This window comes from Hoplias malabaricus, chromosome 16 (assembly GCF_029633855.1).
Source record: "Hoplias malabaricus isolate fHopMal1 chromosome 16, fHopMal1.hap1, whole genome shotgun sequence".
Taxonomy (NCBI): Eukaryota; Metazoa; Chordata; class Actinopteri; order Characiformes; family Erythrinidae; genus Hoplias; species Hoplias malabaricus.
In genome coordinates this window covers 18,151,907-18,174,197 of record NC_089815.1, presented here as the reverse complement: position 1 = coordinate 18,174,197, position 22,291 = coordinate 18,151,907, and the positions used below count along the sequence as shown (strand labels likewise).

The window sequence follows — 22,291 nt, the reverse complement described above, 5'->3', positions numbered from 1 at the left end:
AAACCCACATAGACAGGGGGAGAACACAGCAAACTTCTCATGGACAGGCACCCGGAGGGGGACTTGAACCCACAACCCCAGATCCCTGGAGCTGTGTGTGTGTGGAGTGACATTACCTGTTTCTCCACCGTGCATCCCTTTTGTAAACATTTGTTAGTTCTTTTTTTTTTGCTTGCAGACAAATGGAGCATTTTATTTAAAAAATTGTTTTTGCAGTTCTTTGCATTTAAATTCAATTAAAATTGCACATTTCTAAAGACAAACATTGTCCTGGGATTGCAGTGCTTTCTCATACCTTTTTGACATTCAGACATAACTCCATGCATTGTTTCTCTATTGCTGTAGGTTGAACTTTAAAAACCAAACTACTCTCTGATGCAAAAAGTAGGGATCAGTGTGCTGCTGTTATTCATTCATAAAAATGTATTGCTGTTGCCATTAACAGCAGGCCCAGTTTAAATGCGATCATGAAAATATATGGCCAGGCAACAGCAAGGCTTATGCTTTAGCAGAGGTCACCTCGGCTTCATTCCTTCTCTCTCCTCCCATCCATCCTTGGATGTTCTTTCCATAGGAAATGCAGTATTAATTAGATGAGGGGAAGGATGGGAGGATAAAGCCTTCATATCAAGACGATAAATAAACAAATTAAGCTGGGGTGAAATTGGCAGTGTTTAATCAGTAGACTGCCATGTCCCTGTTGGTAGAGTAGAGGAGATTGCACAATGGGGGTTTCAGGCTATGGATATACATCAATAAGACCAGCTAATGTGATTGTACGCCACTAACCAGATCAGGGGTCACTTTTATGAGCTTTGTGTTTGGGTTGTTAACTTTTCAATTTTAAATTTTTTGGTCTTTTGTGACATTAGTGCGACCATTATGAAACATAATTAGTTACAAATTGACCTAAATAAGAGGATTCATGTTTTTATTTTTTTACTTTTATTTATTTATTTATTTTACCTGTTGTTTCTGAATCCAAACACTGTGTCCTTGTCAAAAGGAAATTTGATTACCTTAGAGGGCTGTGTTGAATAATCAAAGTACAATGGCGCACTTAAAGAATGTCTTTTGCTTTTGGAACACCATGTTCTTAAAGGGGCCCTATTATGGGAAATCTGATTTTTCTTGGTTGTTTTGGAATAAGACTGTGCTTTTACAACCACTCCTTCCCTGTCTTGGAGTCAATATGAAATATATTACCAAATATGGTAGTAAATTTTACAACAACAGCTCATTTTAAATACACAGTGTTTGTGATGTCACAACCAAGAACAAAGATGTGGGTAAAATAATAATTATATACTGTTCTTGACTATTGAAGCCAATTCTATGCTGTGTTTTTCCAAAGTGTCTGCGTATAAAGGTTACTATTTTTATAGTTGTTGTCCCTGTTGATTGTAGTCATTTACATATTTTAGTTTTGAAGGCATAGCAATTAAATAGTCTGTTATATGGCATCATTTTGGAAGAGGAAATACAGTTTACAGTGCATTAAAAAATATATTTATTTTCTTATATATATATATATTGTAGATATATTTCACAGAACTAGCTGTTCCTCTTTGACTTCCACAGCATTCTAATTGGCTGAAGTTCCTGTTTTCTCTTGAGGTGTCTCAAAGATAACAACAACAAGGTGCTTCAACGGTAATATCAGTTCAGCCTTGCTTTGCCTTCTCGCAAAACCAGGGTGTTCATCATTGCATTGATCTGGCAACAGAATCCTTGCTTGTTTTGAGGGATACGTTGATGAATGCTGTGGAAGTTTCAAGGACACGCCCAGAGGAATAAGCCAAGGAGAAGGTCAGGAGTTGTGTGGTGCAACTCTCTGGGGGGATGCTGAATAATTAGACAGAGTTGTATCTAATCTCCTGAGGCTGTGACAGAAGCAATCAATAAAAGACATGGCAGCTCGGTGGAATCATAGGGCGAATGGCCAGTCTTGTGCTTGTTAGCGTGGGAGCCTGTTGTTGGCTTTCAAGATTTATGAGCAGGGGTTAACGTTGTGGGACGAGTAAAAACTCAACTTTAAAGCACTGTCAGGTGATTGCACAAATGCATTTGTCAAGTTTTGTCAAGCTGTGTCATGCCTAGAGTGATTAGGTAAATGAACAATAAAATGTTCTTTCAGCTAAGTATAGAAACTGAAGGTCAGCATTCTAATACTCTCTGTAAATCAAGTATCTTTTAAAAATATGGGCACAACAAACTATTTATTGCATTGAGAGTTATTTACAGAAACACCACCATTCTACTATCTATCTATCTGATATAAGTGTCTGAGCGTAAATGGAAATATTTATTCTCTTTCAGTTTTGTGCTTTTGGGGCAAAGATAAATGTAGTATGATTCTAGGTTTTTTACTGTTGGCCTTAGAGCTGTGTGTGTTCATGCATGGGATGAGCTGGTGGAGCCATATGCCAATTTGATTGACTAAGTGGCTGTTTAGGCCATTTGGCTGCTGAGTGTGGGTGGCGACAGGCACGTGGCCATCAGTGCTGGGGATTTACAGTGGAGAGGATTTATATTCCTATTTTGGTTCTCTCTCTCTCTCTCTCTCTCTCTCTCTCTCTCTGCTTTTCTGTAACAAATCTTAGTGACCTTCACAATGTCGTGTGACACACTTGGAGCCTGCACTCATCATATCCTCCTGACATTCAATATTCCTACTATGCTGTTCCTGAGATAGCACAATTTAAAATGTCCTGACGTAAAGCTAAGAATAAATGAACCGCACATTTCTGTAAGCACACACTTAGGACCGGTGCTATATATTGGGCATATATTGTTTTAACTAAGGCCCCATCTGCATGGATTGTTTATTTTAAAAATAATAAAGGGAGGTGTTTGTCTGCGTTTTGGCCTCCTATTGCCACAAAAACAACATTTTAGTTCACTGAAAGCAGAGGTTCTGGAAAACGCTCTCCAGGTAAAATTCACATCCCACACCTCTGTATGAAATTAAAACAGCTCTTCACTTCCTATTTAGACATAAGTCATTAAACTACAATATACATGTAGCTAGATTCCCACATTTGAATAAATATAAATGATACTGTATTAGAAATAATGCGCTATTAAATCTAGATTCAGTAATTTCATGACTTGCGTAGTGCACTACATGGGGAGTATGGTGTGATTTGGGATTAAACCTATGGGTTTCTCTTATGCTTTGTGGTGTTTTGATGCCTCTCTTTAAAAGATGCTACAGCCCCCTACTGGACTATGGCCATTTTCATATTCGTCTGGACTGGGGCATTTTCAAAATTGGAGAGAGGAAAATCTCCATTGTTAAAAATAAATAAAATCGAGTGAAAGGGGCCTAAGTGACCGTTTTTTTATTTATCTTGAACTATTTAAGGGAGCCTCTGCCTTTTGTTTTTTTTATTCTGGTTTCTTTGAATGTGCATTATTTCATTCATTCATTGTCTGTAACCACTTATCCAGTTCAGGGTCACTGGGCGTGAGGTGGGAACACAAACTGGAGGGGTTCAGGTTTATTACAGGACACCACACACACTCACATTCACTTGCACACACACACCTCTGGGCACTATTTATTCTATTAGTGAGCTCTTGTACTTGTACCCTATCACTGTACTTGAATGCAATCCATTAAAAAACTCATCTCTGGTGGAAGTTTAATGTTCTACAAATCTAAGAATGTAACTCTAAATTCTTGCTTATTTGAGACGATTCTCTCTCATTCGATTGAGTCTAATTTTTAAAGCCCATGCTAATTATTGGGGAGTACGTTGCCCTTCTTTGTTTTGTGCATGTAGAATGAGAGCTGCAGGGCCAGGCAGTGAGACATTGAGATACTGTGGTGTCTGGGTTTTTATGTGGTCTCATGAGGATCCGGGGAAGCTCAAGCCCCTGTCCAAACTGAAGTTTATCAGCCTTCAGATAGGAAGTGCTTTTCATGCTGCAGGCATTTTGCCAGGGTGACAACATGGCTCGCCTCAGTCTCTTCCTTTTATCCTGAACTTCTGAAGGATCCAGATCCAACTGGTTGACTCTTAATGAGTGTTAGTGACTGTTTTAAATGAAGAGTTCTCAGTCATTTGTAATAGCTTTAATTCAGTGTCTTACTTTAAAATGGTACCACTTTAAAATAAGACTGCACTTATAAAGCTTTATGTGGCTTACAATCTGTTTATTAGTGATTATTAATTATTAATAAAAATAAAAGTCATTAATAATCATTTAAAGTGCATAGATCGAAAGCGCAGTAGTGTCTACACTGATAACCCTAACCCTCAGCTCTTGCAGAATATTGACCTTATTTTTTCTTCTCCATCAGTCAACATTAAGCATGACAGCTTTAGCATGTATTTGTTAATATGCTTCTAACTGTTTAACAACCAAGTTAATCAGACATCAGGGGATGTCTGCGATTGTGGAGAAACACAGTTCTCTCTGGGTTGTTTACATCCTTTTAAGGTGTAACAGTATGTTCGAATAGTAAAAACATTGTTTGAAGAACCACAGAAACTCATTCGTAACTGAAGTTGTTTATTTTTTTTTGTAGCACTTTCAGTCATTCACTTATCCGTCTCGGTAATTTGGAGACATTTCCACATTAAATTATCGGAAACTGCAAGGATAAGTCAATATTACCCACCTATGAAGCAGGAATAGAGCAGTGTCCTCATCTCAGTACGTGCTTTTGAATGTTTGAAGTTTTCTTCATTGTCTTAAAAAATGACAGATGCCTTTTCCCTCCCATGAGCAGAGAGACGGAGTTTTACTCATTTAAAAACATTGTTGTAGACCTGTTTCTAACACGGAAACAGACTGCAGAGCAAGTAAAATATGAGGAACCATCTTCTGAATTTTATTAAAATTTATGGTGCTTTCCTACCCTCCAACAAAATTACATAATGCACTTTCTGCTGTGCTGAACCCAGAGTAGCAAAAACAGAGGCTCTACTCTCCCTATTACATGTCAGTGAAGAATCATATTATTTCTTGAAGTTGTAATTTTATGGTAAAAACAACTATTAGTATTTCTATAAGACTGATATACACTGTTTGAGCAACAACTGATTTCTCACATTTTCTCACTGTAATGTCACATTTAATTCCACGAGTAATTTAAACCCGACTTCTTTTCAGTTTAGGTTTCCAAAAAATAAGCAAACAGGCTGGAGTAGATTTTGAAACTTGAACCATGTTTGCCTACTGTGCCATGCTTTTTCACTTGGGGTAAAAAGAAAAAGAAGTATTTTTGTTTTACATGACATGACCCCTTCAGGAATAAGAACACAATGTTCCAACAGTGCTAGACACCCTTTGAGTGCGACCTTGTGCTCTGTACATACAGCACAGCCCTCCAGGGTGATTATATTTCCTTTTCACAAGGACACAGCATGCATTTGGACTTGAACACCAAAGAATAGCTAAAATCTTCTGCTCCAGTAACAGCTATATAAATTCTGCAGTAACTGCTGCAGACTGTCTACAGGGATATCACTTATTTTCTCTTTAGCGTGAATGGACGAGCTAAACTGCTGAAGGCTCTTGTATGTGGTCATTTGTACATGTATTTCATGCCATGACCTCACAAATGAGTTCAAAACAGGCTGCCTCTGAACATACGGCCTTGGGGGCATTAAAAAACCTTTGGCAGATGTGATTGCAGATTGCGCATATATATATATATATATATATATATATATATATATGCAATCACATTTAAATGCAAGGAGACAAGAAGATGCCTCTTAAAAGCTGTGAAAACAACTACATACACTTTTTTTTGTTTGCTTCCATTCATGTTCAAATTTACCTCATAGATTGTATAATCCCAATAAAGCACAAACCATAACACTGAACTACACATGAGCTTAAGCTCACCAAGCTCAATGCCAGGAGACAGCTAGAGGGTAGGATGAATCATCCAGGTTGTGGATGATGTTCTCTTGAGTGGAGGGGCTTGATTAAGTGCCTTTGGGATTTGAAGTGATTTTGTGATCCAGGACTAATTGTGTCCAGTCAGTACAAATGTCAATATTTGCAGCTGATTTTTCTATTTTTATTCCATTATATTGAATCAATTGTCTAATTTTAGTCATATTTTTACTGTTTTAGAAGTATTATTTATTGCTAAATTTATTTATATTTTAAATAAAATACTACTAGTACTACTACTTAGTACTAAAAAATACTAAGTGTTACATTTAAAAGCATTTTATGGAAGCAGTATATCCCCATTTTTTCTTCAAATACATTTTGCAATTATTTAACATTAACTTTAAATGTTAAATAACTTTAAAGGCTAACGTTAAAGGCTGCAGAAGGCCCTCGCAAAATGGGACTCTATCAACTCCAAGTGTTTCAATCACTAGCCAACAGTGCAACACCCAGGCTCTTTAAGAAATTATTCTTTGGGGGTCAACTCCTCTTCATTATTCTGCCTTGCTTCTCCCATTGCCCTGATAACAGCAAACAGATGGAGCATTTCTTGGTTTATTTTCTCATGATTTTGTTTTCAAATCAGAAATAATGGGCCATTTAGTCTTTCACATATTTATTTACTTTTTATTGGTTGATTAAAAAAAATTCAAAATGTTTGGTCAAAGTTTGTGTCGTTAAATTATTATTTTTATTAAGTTAGTTTTATTAAGTGTTAAGTTTATTAAGTTTCCACTGTGAAAAATAGGTTGTCAGCAAATATATATCGTCAAACACAAAAAGTTATTGTAATGTAATATGCTCATAATCAGGAGTGATAACCATTTTTGGAAGATGGAGAATATTCTCTGGTCTCCATTACAATGCCCACTTTTGCAAAAGAGAAAACGAGCAAACAGGATTTATCCCCCTTGTGTCTACAAATGTTTCTGCGTTATCTAGAGCATCCAGTCAGCATTTTGTTAGGTGAAATGGACTCCTGAACCCAAAGCTCTTTAAGCAGAACTACACTAGTGTACAGTGGTGTTAAAGCCTTCCACAGTAAGAATTTTTTTACCTTATAATCTCCCTCTCTCAGCAGATTTGCTTTTCCTCTTAGTCATCACTGACTTGTTTACCTGTGTTTGTCAGTGGCCCATGCTTGGTGCTGTCACTGTGCACAGGCTTTCTGCTGAGCTGAGGTGTGTGGAGAACTGCAGGCTGAGCCGGGAGACCACTCAGTGCTGTAATGTGCTTGAAGAGCTCAGAGAGCTGACAGATCTTGTCCTGAAAGCAGTCAGTCATCATAAATAATGACTCCTCCACTGGCCTCGCCTCATGACTTCCACACTTTACTCTTGTTAACTTCTTCTCCTATACCGGCACTGTATCATTAAGGTGCTTCAGCCGGTTTTACACAGAGAACACTGTTTAGATTTATTGGGTTTTTTACCTTTGCTTGCATACAAGTTCACGTGATTTGACTGGGACCCATTGTGGACATGTTTTGTACAATCTCTGTAAATGGGATTCTCTAGAGCAGGGGTTCCTAATATTTTCCACCTCAGGGCTCACCTGTTTATAACTAGAAAGCATAATGGCCCACAAGGACAAAAACTCAACTTGCTGAAAATCTGAGAATTGGGGCCTGAACAATTGCTTAAAAGATGGTACTGAAGACATTTTAGTTCAGTTCCAAAACTAAAATGTATAAAAAATGTTAAACATGTAGAAAAATGAGAGTGCTACTGGGCTTCTACCCATAAGTGCCAAGCTCCTGCATATAATGGCTGTGCTACTTTATTTTTTTTCTGCAAGCAAGTTTCTCAAAGAATTTTACATATAGTGGGTCGTTTCAAGGCCCACTAGTGGTTTGCCACCCACAGGTTGAGCCAAGGTTATTTAATTAAAATTCATAAAGGGCTAGTTACAGGATTTTTCCTCAAGCCAAGGTCTGGTACATCATAATACTTAAGTTGGCCTATCAGCATTTTACTGGTACGTTAACAGGTGAATGTCAAATCTATTTTCAGTTACAGTTAGCTTTCAGTATATTTCAACAATATATGTCTGTTTTCACACAATATTATAGATAACAAATGCTCTAAATATAATGTTCTTTTCTCTTTTCAAGTAAAATTCAATTATAAAAGAATGCTGTTGGAAAAATGTGCATATAAAATAAGATTGATTTTACTGCTTTACCCCACTAGCGCCACAATATTGTTGACCTTTCTCCACTCGCTGAATAACCAGTTAGCTGATTGGCTCTTTTTGGGACATTATTCATGAGCCGACTGTTGGCCGTTATGAGAACTCCCATTCTTATTTCAACTGGTAATTCTCCTTATTTATGATATCTCAGGTTTTACCACGCACAACATTGACATCCCAGAAGTGTCCCAGAAGGGATTTTATCTCGTCCCTCGTCTCGTGGGCTATTTTTATTGGCTCCAGGACTGCTGAGTCTGGAGCCTTGCCCTGTATGTGCCATTTAATCAAATTGCAGCACTCATCATTCACAAATCTGATTGGCTGAGTGTCGTCACCTGTAATATGTACAATACACGATTAGTCTGTTTTCTGGAGTGATACATTTGTACCATGCTGGGTACAAAACTTGCATCAGTCAAAATAAACCCTCTGTTCTAACTTAAATATTTCTCAGTAGTTTATCAGTTATAGGTCCAGACCCAGACGCTGTCTTACTACGGTCCACCTATTAGTGTCTCCTGCTCTAGAGTATTCACGCATGAGCTATTGGTCACCATTTTCTAAAGCCAAGTGTCAGTTAGAAAGGTACAAATGTGAAGCAGCTAGGTCTGTTGTATAATCTGTTGCACACCCTAGAACAACTGCACATGAGCCTAAGGTCAGTATACCCAATGCCAAGTATAGTCTAGCAAGGTGTAAAGCCCCCTCCTAAGATTTGGAGTGTATGTGATTGAGAATTGTTAATCTATTAGTAGTACCAGACCTCTGTATATTTATATGGCTTGATGCAATCAGATCCTTACAGAAATGTTCCATGGTATGTATCTGATGCATACCCTTTGCAGAAGGGTAGAGGCCATTTTTGCAGCACAGAGAGAACCATTCCCTGTTGACACCATTGATTGCACATTTGGCCATATATAGTGTTAGCCTCTTCACAAATGTGTACCATTTCTGTATCTGTAACACTAAGGTTCTAAAGTGTCTGTAAAGAGGTCTTGGATCAATATCAGAGCACCTGAAGTACATTCTGAGCTATTAAGATTCCGAAGACTGAGATCAACTGAGTTCACTTTATTGTTTTCTTAGTGATGCTTAGAGGGAGGGTCTGTTTAAGGAGACGTAAGCCATTTACTCAAAGAAGTCACTGTTTAAATAGTCAGCATTTACTTTCTTTATATAATTTAGATATTATATACACACACTACATTATATAATATACTGCTATAAAGCATCTCTTTGCTTGCCAGCAGTAACTCTTTCTGAAATGATGAAAACGAATGAATCCTCCTTTAACAAAAGTTAAAGAGTAACCTAGGACTAATTTATATCTTAAATTGTATAACTCATGGAATACAGATTTCTAAATAGAAAAAACAACTTAGCAGTCCCTAATTATAAAGAGAGGCACTATTTGGGCTGTTCATACACATATTACAGTTAGGATCTGCAGTACATTGGGTGGTGTTCTGTACATTATGACCCTGTGACACTGTGGTGCATAATAAATTTAAATGGTCCGTAAAGGTAATTCAGTACATAGCAGTGCAATCAGTTGTCCTGTAAAATAAATAATCATGTTACACTTTGGTCTGGTTCTTGTTCCATCTCTTATAAATTCTTTACCCTTCATATGTTTTCTGCAGCTAAAGAGCAACATTCAGTTCCTGAGTCTCCAGATAAGCCATGACATCCATGAGTAAGTACCTTTGTCCAGCATTTTGTTATCTCAGATGGGCCTCAGATGGGATATCTCTCACTGGGCCATTAAATTCAAGGGTGTATTTTGTGTAGTTATTTGTGATTAATCAGTTATTGTATTTACTTTGTATGCTTACATTTGGTAGAGTACCATGAGAAAAAGCATTTTGTTATATTTATAATGTAAACACTGTGGGGTTATTTACTTTAACAGCAGTTTTAAAATCAAATGTGTTGTCAATTTATTGAAGGAGATTTACCAAAGGCAACAGAGGTTCTAAAATCTGATTGGTTCTATAACAGCGGGCAGTAATGAAAAATGTGTAATTAAGCTTGTGCTGTTCTGTCATCATTTCGGAGCCCTTGAGCATCAGCAACATTTAGGAAGTAAGATATTACACTCTACTACAATATTTAAAGGCAATGTTCACGATTAAAATTTTTTAGGAAATTATAAAAATTCTTCACAATTTGCTAGCTCTCCAGTCAGCCTATGTGCTCAAAACCGCTCAAATGTGTTTACGAAAAACGTGAAAAAAAAATATTAGGAGTGCTTTAACTTTTGCTCTGGATTCATAATGGATGACAGAGAGGGTGGGCAAGCCTGTGATCCAATGAGAAAGAGAGAGAGAGAGAGAGAGAGAGAGAGAGATGCAGTCTTTGTTCATTATCACATCTGGAGGAACCAAGGAGGAAACGGAGGAGGCATGCAGCCCTTCAGCCAAAGAGGATGGCATTTTATGCTGAAATGTCACAGCTGAATATCATGTGTGTCATTTACCCACTTGAACGCCACCCAGAATTGACAATGCCTCATTTTAACACTCATTTAATCTGATGATATGCATCGTTAAAGATGAAGTCTAGCTTTTTATATTAGATTACATGAACACATAATGCCAAGCTCACAGATTAGCAGAGCGTCAGAGAGAATACTGCAGATATTCCACTCTTCTCTCTTCTTACATATTATGCAAAATAATAACTTGCATTGTTTTACATGTATGCAAAAATGAGAGTACCATAGTCAGACCACATTTTTGTTGTTTTTCCAAGTGATAATAAGTAAACCTGCTCTACAAAGAGCTCCCTTCTGCATGTATTAATGAGTATTTACTATATATTTTATGAAGTTAACATTGCACAAATAACATAAATATTTGACATGTACAAAATCGACAATGTTTATAAATTAATATAGGCTTATTAAATTAAACTCAGCCAGTAAATGAGAAGAAATTGACATTAAATTAGCAGTTAATGCCATGGCTGAATACTTCAGCTTTACATTCTAAAGAATGTAGGCAGGTTCACACAGCCAGGGTTACTTATATCAGTGGTTCTCAAACTTTTTAGACCAAGTACCACCTATTATCAAATCAAACCTTCCAATTACCATCTATCCATCCTATGAATGTCTTGCTTGAATATTTGTAATTTGCATGCATTAAACAGTTATTCTAAAATAAATGCTAAATATTATAGTGCAAATACAAATAATTAGGCTTAAACTGATTGTTTTAAACACAATTATACATTCATGAGAAAATATACAATTTTGGGGAAATAAGCATTTTCATTTAAAAAAAACGTGGAGAAATCAATTTAATATGCGCTTTAATAACGCTTGGAGCAGGTGCTCACAGCAGCTCTCAGCACTTGTATCAGGAGGTGATGCGCTGTTAAACAGTGATTTAGGACTCTGATGATGCAAAGATCGGCCAGGTTGTTTTCTTTCAGTTAAGTGTTCTCTCAATTAATGCCTCTAGATTTAGTCCTTCTGGGCTTCTAGGTTTGTTTTTCTTGTTTCCACTTTGCAGTTTTTGCAATAAAATCCAAATTACTCACGTCTGTCTCTAGCCTTTGCTTACATTTAATAAGAAGCTGAAACTGGGCTTTCTTTACATGGATTTTGCCAAATAATGGAAGATTGCATTCCCTCCCTGGAAAAAAGAACCACTGGAATGCTGCCCCATCCCTTCCCTTACTGACGTACTGAACTACCATTCCTTCGTAGCCCACGTTGTATTCATTATTTTATTTTATTTTTTTACACAACTACATTTACACAAACTGAGTTTAATTATGAAAACCACGAAACATGATGTAGTTTACTCATGAATGTTTTTCAGTTTCAGATTTTCAGTTATTAATTAATTTTTCAATTAAGTAGTCATTTTTTTGAGGTCACATGGTGTACTACCACATGTTGCTTCACGTACTACAGTTTGAGAACCACAGACTTATATCAAAAAGCCATCCCCATGTGGTGAGCCCACTCTGTCAAGCATAAACTGGTTCGTCTAGAGATTGCTAAGCAGTTTAAGTCTTTGAACTAATAAAAAAAAAATTAACACTTTTGTAAATATTAACTGCTACCTTGTGGTTTGTTCAGAACCAACTTTCTGACCCAGTGACCTGCTGTTCTCCTCTGTCACCATGCAGTCTTGATTAAAAACCACTTAAGACAGGTCTCAGCTCCACTCGCTGATACCCATCTGTCACTGCCTCAGATAGACAGCAGCCATCTCTGAGATGGCTCAGACAGCAATCGCATTAACAGGAGCTGGGCTGGAGATAGGAAGACCCCCTCTCTGATACACAGAGAGTGGCCCACACCAAGACTGACAGCCATCACCATGTCAGTGACATTCCACCTAAGCTCTGCCTGAGCAGAATAACAAAGAGCCTGAAACAAACAGCTTTGTATTCACTGGCAGCTTGAGTAGGTGTGCTAAGACAATTTTCCTCTATTTCCTCGTTCATTTAAGGTGTACATTCAGAGGATGTGTCCTCACCATTTGCTAGCTCTCCGGTGTGCTTGTATGCTGGAAAATGTACGAGTAACAAGTGAGTTACAGAAGAGTTTCTTTGGTAATTCAAACCTGGTGAATAAAAACTACTTACAGGCAAGTTAAACTTCAACCATGAACAAGCTACAGTCAGTTTCTTCAAAATACTGTTCCATCGTAAAAGATGTACAAAGTTACATAGTCTCGCTGCGAGACAACTTTGGCAAAACCCACAGTCCTGTGTTCGATCCTCATAGTCACTCGCTGTAAGGAGTTTGGTGTATTTCCTCCGAATGCTCCAGTATAAAAACGTATTTTGGTTCGTGGGCTAGATTTAAGAAATTATCCATGATTTTTATTGTGCGAGTGACTGAGTAAGTGTGTGATGCTCTGTGAATGACATGCGCCTTGTCCAGTGTGTCTTCCTGCCTTGCACCCACTCTTTTCACATAGGCCCTAAACCCACCACAAACCTAATTAGGTTAAAACGGTTACAGAATATAAAATGAATGAGAAATATAGTATAAAATATTTGTAATTCATAGTTTACATTGAACACTAACTGAACAATGGCACGTGTTCCCACCTTAAATTGATCCATATAAAAAGCATCCCTATATATACATGTATATCCCATATTATTCAGAAATAAAGACCCATGAAGTCGTGGTGATTTGCTGGTGTTAATCTGCCTTTTTGTCTTGATTTTTTACCCTTTAAATTATTGGTAGAATATTCCTCTTTTGCTTAGACCTAGACATGTGCTATTCCCATAGTAAGTAAGCCTAGGATTCAACTAGAAACTAGTTCTAGGTCAGTGCATGTGGAAAGCAAAATCTTAGTAGTTAATAAAGGCTGCTACACTGCTAAAAGAACAACTTCAGTCTGAAACTTTTTCACATAATCGAACACCAAATAGTGTTGCTCTTAAGCATGGCACAGGCCTTTAAAGGACATCCAAGTCTCATAAGTGATTTGATTATTGTCTGAATGGAGGCTCTTTAATGGCAAGACCTGAATTACTGATAAGATCCACGGTCATAGTAGTGCCACTACTAACCCCTTAATCTCAAGACCTTGCTCAAGCACCATCAAAAATACCTTACCATCCATCAGAGTTTAAGCACAAATGGTCTCTAGACTAGAACACATTATTTCACACACACACTGCCGGTAGTGTTCCATGTTTTTGTGGGTTTGTGTAAAAAAAATTATTATATTTTATAAATGAAATATCCCATGGAGAGATTTAAAATGCTGTTTTTAGAGTTATGAAATGCTGTGTAATTCCCATATATTTGAAATCGCTTTTTTTAAAATGCAGTCAGAAAGGCCTCAAAGGGAATGTAGCTTATTCCTGCATTTGTGGCTGGAGTGTAGTCTGGAGCCACACAGTTAGGTCCTCCATTCAATGGGCATTAAAGTACCCCCGAGGAGACTTTGGCAAACCCATTCAGAAAACTGTTATGAAAGCATACTGCAGCCTACTGCTACGCTCCTAAGTCAATGGGCTTTAATATTGTAAATCATAACCAGCGTGGCTAAGCTCTGAAGTACCACTAAACCATCAGTCTTCACAGTGGTCAACCACAGAGCCACATATGGATTGCTTTTAACTTTGTACATTACTTTGTAAATTATTAAGGCTTTTAAGTGGTAGACTAAATGTCCTCAGGCTGGAGTGGAAATGGACAGAATACAAAAGAAAAAGAAAAGACCTATTTTACTTCTGTTGAAAGAGATAAATCAAGAAGTGAAGTGCAGTAAGGGTCAACATAATGTAACGTTTCCTGACCCTTTATCCATAATAAGAACCCACATTAGTCTGTGCTCTGTGTAAGCGTACTCAAACACTCTGGCTGATCATTAGACCTCCCTGACCTACATAAGCTGTCATGTAAAAGCTCTGGTGCTACAGGTGTGGATTTGACCTGAATTAGTCTGAATGTGCGTGTTTATATGTATATTTCAATTATGTATTTTAGGAGACCAGACACTGTAAAGCAGAAGAATGCCTTCCCTCCAAATTTTATCCACTCTCTGGACTCCACACACATGATGCTAACTGCACTCTACTGCTACAGGTGACCATCCTTTTCATAGTCGTACAATATATAAAAATATTCATATAGTTGCTAAATGTTTAAATTCCTTAAAATGCTTTATACCTCTCTTGTCAACTGTTTAATAATGGATATTTGAATTAATTATATTAAATTATTTTTTGTTGTAATAGATAATAAAATAAATTAATCGATATAATCTGTCTAGCAAATCCCAAAAATAAAGTTAAAATGCTAGTATTACCTTGTATTTTTGGGATGGATATAAATGTATATGTGTAATATGGAGGGGTGTGTGTGTCTATGTCACTATAGTTTAAAAAAAAAAAAAGTTCACTCACTGTAAGTTCAAACTAGTTCATTTCTGGTGCATAACCGTGTGTGAAAGCATGTTAATTTCCACTGGTGTCTGTTTTCTCTGTTTTTAGTGCTGGCCTCACATTTGTGTCCGTCCATGACTGCTACTGGACACATGCTCTTACAGTCGACACCATGAATAAGGTAAGCTGTGATTCTCATGCATTCCTCTGGAGCCAGAGGCTTTTCTGCTTCCATCTCAGAACAAAGTGGTCCACCTTAGTCTCATCACGCATCTGTTACTGTGGTGACGGCCCCATATAAGTGATGGTTCCACATAAGTTGACCCAAGATGGAAATAGTTTCTTGTGGTCTTGAATCACTGTACACCAATTGAGATATGGACTTAATCAGTTTACACTGTAAAAAATGAGCTAATATTTCTCATTATGAGCAGAATATTAGAGAGTAAGATCATTATCAACCTGTCATTCATTCTTCACAATATATTTCTAGAAAATTTGGCTTGTTTAAACTGATTTTGTGTAATAATGGTGTCTTATTTCGTTGGCAGAACAGGTCTGTTGTTAGGATCATTGACTAGGATGGAGCCATAATTGAAACAACAACAGTCTTTTAATGAGAAATATTAGATATATTCACCAGATTGACGATGATTTCATTTTCTATGAGATCATTCTTTGCAGTGCAGAACTCCACAGCTGCACTGATTTAAGAATATATGTGCATGAACTTCTCAGGACCTCCAAATGAGATCCATGATTAAGTTTATTACCTCACAAAAGCAAAGGTATGTGTGGTGTAGTCATAAAACGCATTAAACAGACAATTGAACTGCATGGAAGGGGCAGCTGTATTGTTTGTTTGGTCAACACCCAGATACGCTTTGCTGAAACCTGCTTGAGAGTAATTTATAGGTCTTCAAGCATGCATTAAAATGCCTGTGAGAATGAGTGAAACTCAGTGGCTCATTTTATGCTTGTATAAAGCCTTCATCACGCTGAATTAAAACAATTCATTCTCTCTCTCCCTTCTCTATTCACGTTCATTTAATTTTTTTTTTTTTTTTTTTTTTTTTTTTTTTTTTTTTGGTTGTCTTTGACGTTTCCCCTGCTGATTTTTCCATGATCTTGGACATTTTTTCAAATTGAAATAAAAGAAGGGAAGTAAGTGTGTGTGTGTGTGTGTGTGCGCGTACAAGTTGTAAAAGATATACACTGTCAAAGTCAACAACTTTGATTACGGCAATGGTTCTCATTTTCAGATGAGTATATTTCCAAGCCCCCCGGCTCAGACACACAATTACATGTCTTTTGTGTCCGAACTTCACAAGATTAACATAGAGAGAAAGTGATAAATCTCCTTTATAGTGGAATTATCACAAGTGCTTTTCATGTGCCCCCCATCCCCATTAGCCCCCAATTTTGAGAACCACTGGATTACAGAAACAAATCAACATGTCCTAATGTCCTGTGAGATTCATCTGAAACCTAATGCAGGAATGCCAACCGACTGTAGTGTAGGCTACATGCAGCAGTGTGGCTTTTTATTGTTTTATAGAGATGAGCAAGATTGTAATGACTTCAATTTCAATAAACTTTTACACTGTGCATAAATAATATTTTATAATTTAAGGACAGGTGAAGGCATTTTTTGAACTGCAATTACCAAAGCATCTTTGGACATCCGTAGACGCTTGGAGGAGAATACTAACATCATAGAACTGTATCTGCAAATACACTTGCTTTGGCTAGCACTCCTAGGAGTATGTGAGCGGGGCAGGACCCTCTTTGATTTGATTTGTTGAATGCCTGGATATGTAATCACTGGGTGTCAAACTCATAATAGCCATATATTGAGGTCAGTTTATGGACAGCTGCGTGACTTCGGAGCATGATTGTTTAATATTATTTACAGCTAGAGTTGGAAAACAGCCGAACTTGTGGTCAGTTTGGTCCTGTTGGGTGACATTAGGTGTATTATGACTGTGTTTGTTTTCTCCTTTCAGATTTGTCGCGAGCAGTTCGTGGCTCTTCATAGCCAACCCATCCTACAGGATCTGTCTAAGTTCCTGCTGCAGAAATACTGCTCAGGACCAGTGTAAGTTTCTCAACACACACACACACAGATATACATGCTTGTTCTGGATTTCAGACTTTAACTTCAAAAGACGATGCTTCTCAAACTAATGTCAGCAGAGTTACTCAAAAGCATTGTAAGAGATTCAAAGCCACATAATAGAACAACACTTAATTTAACCTTGTGTAGATTACATAAAGTCTAACTAAGGTCCCTACAAAATGACTTGTAGAAAGACAGACTAGGTGGTGTAGCCAGGAATGGAGGACTCAAATGAGAACTGTTATGTTCCAGAGACTTTATTACTGTAAAGTTGGCAAACAACAACTTACCTTTCTTGCCTAGCTTTATTTGTATCTGCTGTAGATGTGCATATGTGTGATTACTGCCATTATGGATTATGGCCTGATCCCTGTAGCTACACTTCTGCTTTGACACTTCAACAGCTAGAGATGACAACCATGGGCACTTATGTCTTTGGTAAATAACATAAGCATTCATAAATTTCTGTATAGGATTTATGGGTGGTTATGTATGTAATAAATGTTTTATGAAGTCCCTAAGTGAGGGCCCTAGCTTTTTAAAGTTCAAAGTAGTGGATATTTCCCATTAATATTTAAGAAGCTTATTAAAGCCTAGTCTTTAACACTGTACAGTAAACCAACTGATTATTTGTTGTAGGCTTTAAATTGAGATTTTCAGCAGAATGTTGAGTATGAGCTTGAAATTTTAAATCATGGTCTACAGTCTGAATTCATTAATTTTGACCTGAATAACATTTGCAAAAACCTTTAGATATAAACTATTGTGGGCACTATGCACAATGCTCATCCTATTGTAATCGCCACCCATAATATTTAATATATATTATATATATTGCAGTCACTATATATAGCAGTGTAGAGTAAAAGTGTAATTGGAAAGCCAAAAAGCAACCTTTCTCTTGCCTTTTCTCAGGTCAAACCAAAGAGATCTAAAAATGTGGGCTCTGAATTTCTCCCCTTTCTCCTGGGTAATACACTGTGAAGCCCACTCACTGAAGCGCACAGCACTGACTGCACATTTCTCTCCACTTTATCTGCTTCTAGGGGCGAGACCAAGAACAAGAAATTTCTGGAGCACTGGCAGATGATGCAGCTGCTGGCAAGGGTTCCAAAGACAGGTGAGTGGCATTTACGCTGCTTTTGAGGGATAGCTCACCTCTCTGCATTGTATGATGGGAAGCTCATCAGTTTTAAGGCAGCTTTGCAGTCTTACATAATCGCTAATAATGGACAGGCCCAACCGAGCCACATGCAGATCTTCTTTTCGTCAGACGCAGCAATTGCATTAACAATTGCCTCGACAATTGCGTTAAATAGTTAATATGCTTATATAATGAGAACCTGTGATATGCCATGCGTTCAGTTTTTACATTATGACTGGCTACTTTGTTTATGTCAATTGGTACAGTGAATTTCCGCTACCCAAAATGTATCTCTTTGATATAACACACTATATATGTGAATGTCAGTCAACAGCTCTAAAAAATGTAATGGCCTCTTGTTCAGTTAAGTTGTGCTTGCCCAGCTTTCTATTCTTTCATTTGAAAAACATTACATGAAATGAATCATCAATCACATGAGCCTAAAACAACATGCTCAGTGTCAAAATTTGGAATGAAGGGTATAAGGTCCCTGATATTTGGGCTCTGGAGAAGCGGAAATGCATAATCTGCTTGGAGTGTTGTAGTTGTAGAATAAGTTGAATAACCTGAGTAAGTTGTAGTGTTGGTGATCTACACCCAATCTTCCAAAATACTGTCACAACTGTCCCAGATATTAATATTTGTGATAAATGATATTATTGTCATTTTAAGATCACTTCATACTATTGATATAATCATAACATAGTAGCATAATGATAAAGTTATACCCACTTTTATGAGCAATGAACCTTTAGCAAAAACTTAGTTATTAAGGATATTCAGACATTTTATTATATTAAAATGTCAATATACTACATAAATCAAAACAAAACAAAATAAAACTACTGTTTTTTTAACAAATCGACCAAAAAAAAGATGCAGAACAGGGGCCAGAGAATACCAGAGAACAGCCGAGCAAGGCTAAAAATATTGGTGAAGTTCATTCTTATGTAAACAAACAGCAGGTAGTAGCGCAGTCACACAGCTCCAGGGACCTGGAGGTTGTGGGTTCGATTCCCGCTCCGGGTGACTGTCTGTGAGGAGTTGTTGTGTTCTCCCTGTGTCCACGTGTGTGAGTGAATGTGTGTGTGTGTGTTGCCCTGTAAAGCACTGGCGCCCAATGATTCCAGGTAGGCTCTGGACCCACCGCGACCCTGAACTGGATAAGTGCTTAAAGATAAGGAATGAATGAACGAATGGTGTACTATCATGCAATTTAATATCCATATGATATACTATCATATGTATAATGTAATAATTGTATCAGGCGTATCAATACCTGACATTGTCAGTGTTCCTGGGGCTGAATTCCATAAAATACTCACATAAATATCCAACTTGTCATGTAAAGCTAACTTAAAACTGTTAAACTGCAAACTGGAGACATATTTCAAAAGAAATATTAGGTGAGCCGGTGCTATTCCTTTTTATGCTTTCCCAGATGGTAGAGCAGGTTAGCTGTATTGCGTCTGCTGGTGTTGGATAACCTCTGAGAAAGAGCACCTTGTATATTCTGCCAAAGCCCCCCTCCTCTTATTACCACTAATGAAATTGGCTCCCTGAGGGGACAGCTGGAGATAGCATATGTGTGTATATGCATGCGTTGGCATTTGTGTGTGTTTCTCTCTCTTTGGCTATTTCGCCCTCTCTCACACACAATGTCTGTTCCTTACTAGAGTTATTATCATAGGGATCTACAAGAGATTACACCACAGTGATTTAAGGAATGTTTTTTGTTGCAAAGTGAAGCATCCTTGGGTAGCAGTAAATTCTAGATGTATCTAGAATATATCTAGATGTTATTTAGATGTATCACACATAACCCAGGCCCATCAAACCACACAGAGTAAACCAGGTTATTGCCCAGCTGCCCCTACACTGATATGAGTCCACATTGGTGGCTCTTTCTTTCAAACACAGCTTTTAAGGCAAACTGTTGTACCTGTGACAGGCTTAAGAATAGTTTATATATATATATATATATATATATATATATATATATATATATATCTTTTAGACCTCCTGCTGTTTTGCCAGGTAATTTTTGCAGTTTCTCAGCAAAATTTCTGTGAATACGTCTTGCCCCAAGCTGCAAATATCCTACTACAATTATTACATGTTGTGGTAATGCTGCTCTGTTGTTTTGTCTCTTTGCTTCTGCCAGGTGATTTTGATCTACAGAGGGTGAAGGAGTCCACCTATTTCTTCAGCTGAACTGGGTGATAGCTGTTTTGAGGATTTGCACCATGTGGCATCTTCATGCTGGACAATGGAGACTTCCCAGTGCAGAGAGCTCTGCAGGCTGACGGACTTCAAACTGTTCACATTGATTCCTAATCTTGCTGCTGCTAATGTGGTTCTGGCCTCCACAGATGCTAGACGTATGTGTGTACTAGAGAGAGAGGAAGAGTGTGAGTCAGACAGAGTGCAGGTACGAGCCAGCCCTGTGGATGCGTGTGTAAATGTTGACTTGTTGAGGTACATATGGGGTTATGTTTTCCGAATGGTGTGTTTAGTGTGTGAGCAAATGTGCGTGGGTTGTGACACTGTTTTCCTCCTCATTGTAAAGACAACTCGACTAAAAATCCTCAGAAAACAGTGTGCGAAGAGTCTGCATATACAGTACTGTGCCAAAGTCCAGTTAGTACAGTTATATTTAAAGCTATTAAACTGGCTGTTCATTTGCTTGGAAATACACCAACATTAGAATAAATGGAAATTAACATTTCAACAATGGATAATGTATGGCTTTATCTACGTGAGTGTGTTAGGAGTGTGGCAATCTGGCAACCCAGTTTTTGCAGTTACAATCAGATACACGACTGCCAAATGCTTCTAGATATTTTTGCTTGAATTAAGGGAATTAATAGGGAATTCACATTAGAAGTCAGAGCATTTTCTGTGAGGATTTGATGGCATTCAGCCATGAGAACATTAGTCAGGTGAGGTCATTTGTACCCCCTCACCTGATAGATTTTTGTGGGTTGTTTCTAACAAAGCTTCAATTTATTAGGCTGAGCACGGAATCCAGCCCCTGACCGAGTCTTAATAGGGGATATATTATTAAAAAAAATCCCTATTATATCCCTATTAAAATTACTCAGTTCAGTTGCAATTTTCAAATTCCATCGTGATTTATAGTTGAGTAGTTTGATGTCCCAGAATGATGTTACCCCTAAAGAAGCCTTTTCAGCTGCAGCTGGGTAAAAAAAAACATCTACACAAAATATTATTAATAAATCACAATCATTTATGTATATTAATTATTGTATTATAATCAGTTTTGTTCTTGTCTAATGTTGTAAAGTGTTTTTAAAAGCAGATGCACATGTATTCACCAGATAAGGTGATTAAACAGCTATTGTGGCTGGCTATGGACTCTTGCACAGCTGTGTGTGTGTGTGTGTGTGTGTGCGCGCTCTTCTGTGTTCTCAGTAGAACTCTGATCCACTCCTCCACTCCTGAGGGTTAACACCAGGCAGATTAAGTGCAAGGCCGGCCTCTCATCGATCTCCGTGCTTCCACACTGAAAGACTCACTCTGCCATTTTCACTCACACCTCTGAGATCAAGGCGTGGAACTATGGGAAAGCAATACAGCAGAAAGTATGGCTGCTAACCCCTACTAAATGTAATGGTTGACAATGTGGTTTTCTTCCTCTAAAGGAAACATAGCAGGCACTTAATGGAATACATTATTTTGTAAACTTTGCCTATTCTGTTCGGCAAACAGATGCAGTGTAATATATTTTTGTGCAGATCACAGATGTATTCAAAATGTGTAATAAAATCTGTATTTTTTATGCTTTTAGAGAAATATACACTGGATTTTGATATATTTCTTCTGTTTTGTTTTTCTCTGCTGTGCTCACATGAAACTGTGCCCTTCTAGTTCCACAGCCCCTTAGTTACAGCTCTACATCAAGCACAAAAACAGTCAAAGGCATTGGTGCACACGAGTGCACGGTAACAAAAACGTGTCTCACAATTCATGTGCCATTTTGGCACTGGAGCTGGAGTACTCTTCATTTCCCAGTT

At 37.6% G+C, this 22,291-nt stretch overlaps 1 protein-coding gene across 1 annotated transcript in view; it reads left to right on the top strand.

Moving 5' to 3' along the window:
• polrmt (polymerase (RNA) mitochondrial (DNA directed)) overlaps nt 1-22,013 on the top strand; it is a 65,853-nt gene extending 43,840 nt beyond the window's left edge. Inside the window, exons 16-21 of the mRNA XM_066647678.1 lie at nt 9,762-9,814; nt 14,594-14,692; nt 15,100-15,172; nt 16,998-17,089; nt 18,157-18,230; nt 20,419-22,013. Coding sequence (XP_066503775.1) covers nt 9,762-9,814; nt 14,594-14,692; nt 15,100-15,172; nt 16,998-17,089; nt 18,157-18,230; nt 20,419-20,468 — 441 coding nt within the window. The 3' untranslated portion in view covers nt 20,469-22,013. The remainder of the gene's footprint in view (nt 1-9,761; nt 9,815-14,593; nt 14,693-15,099; nt 15,173-16,997; nt 17,090-18,156; nt 18,231-20,418) is intronic.
• The last annotated feature ends 278 nt before the right edge of the window (nt 22,014-22,291 follow it).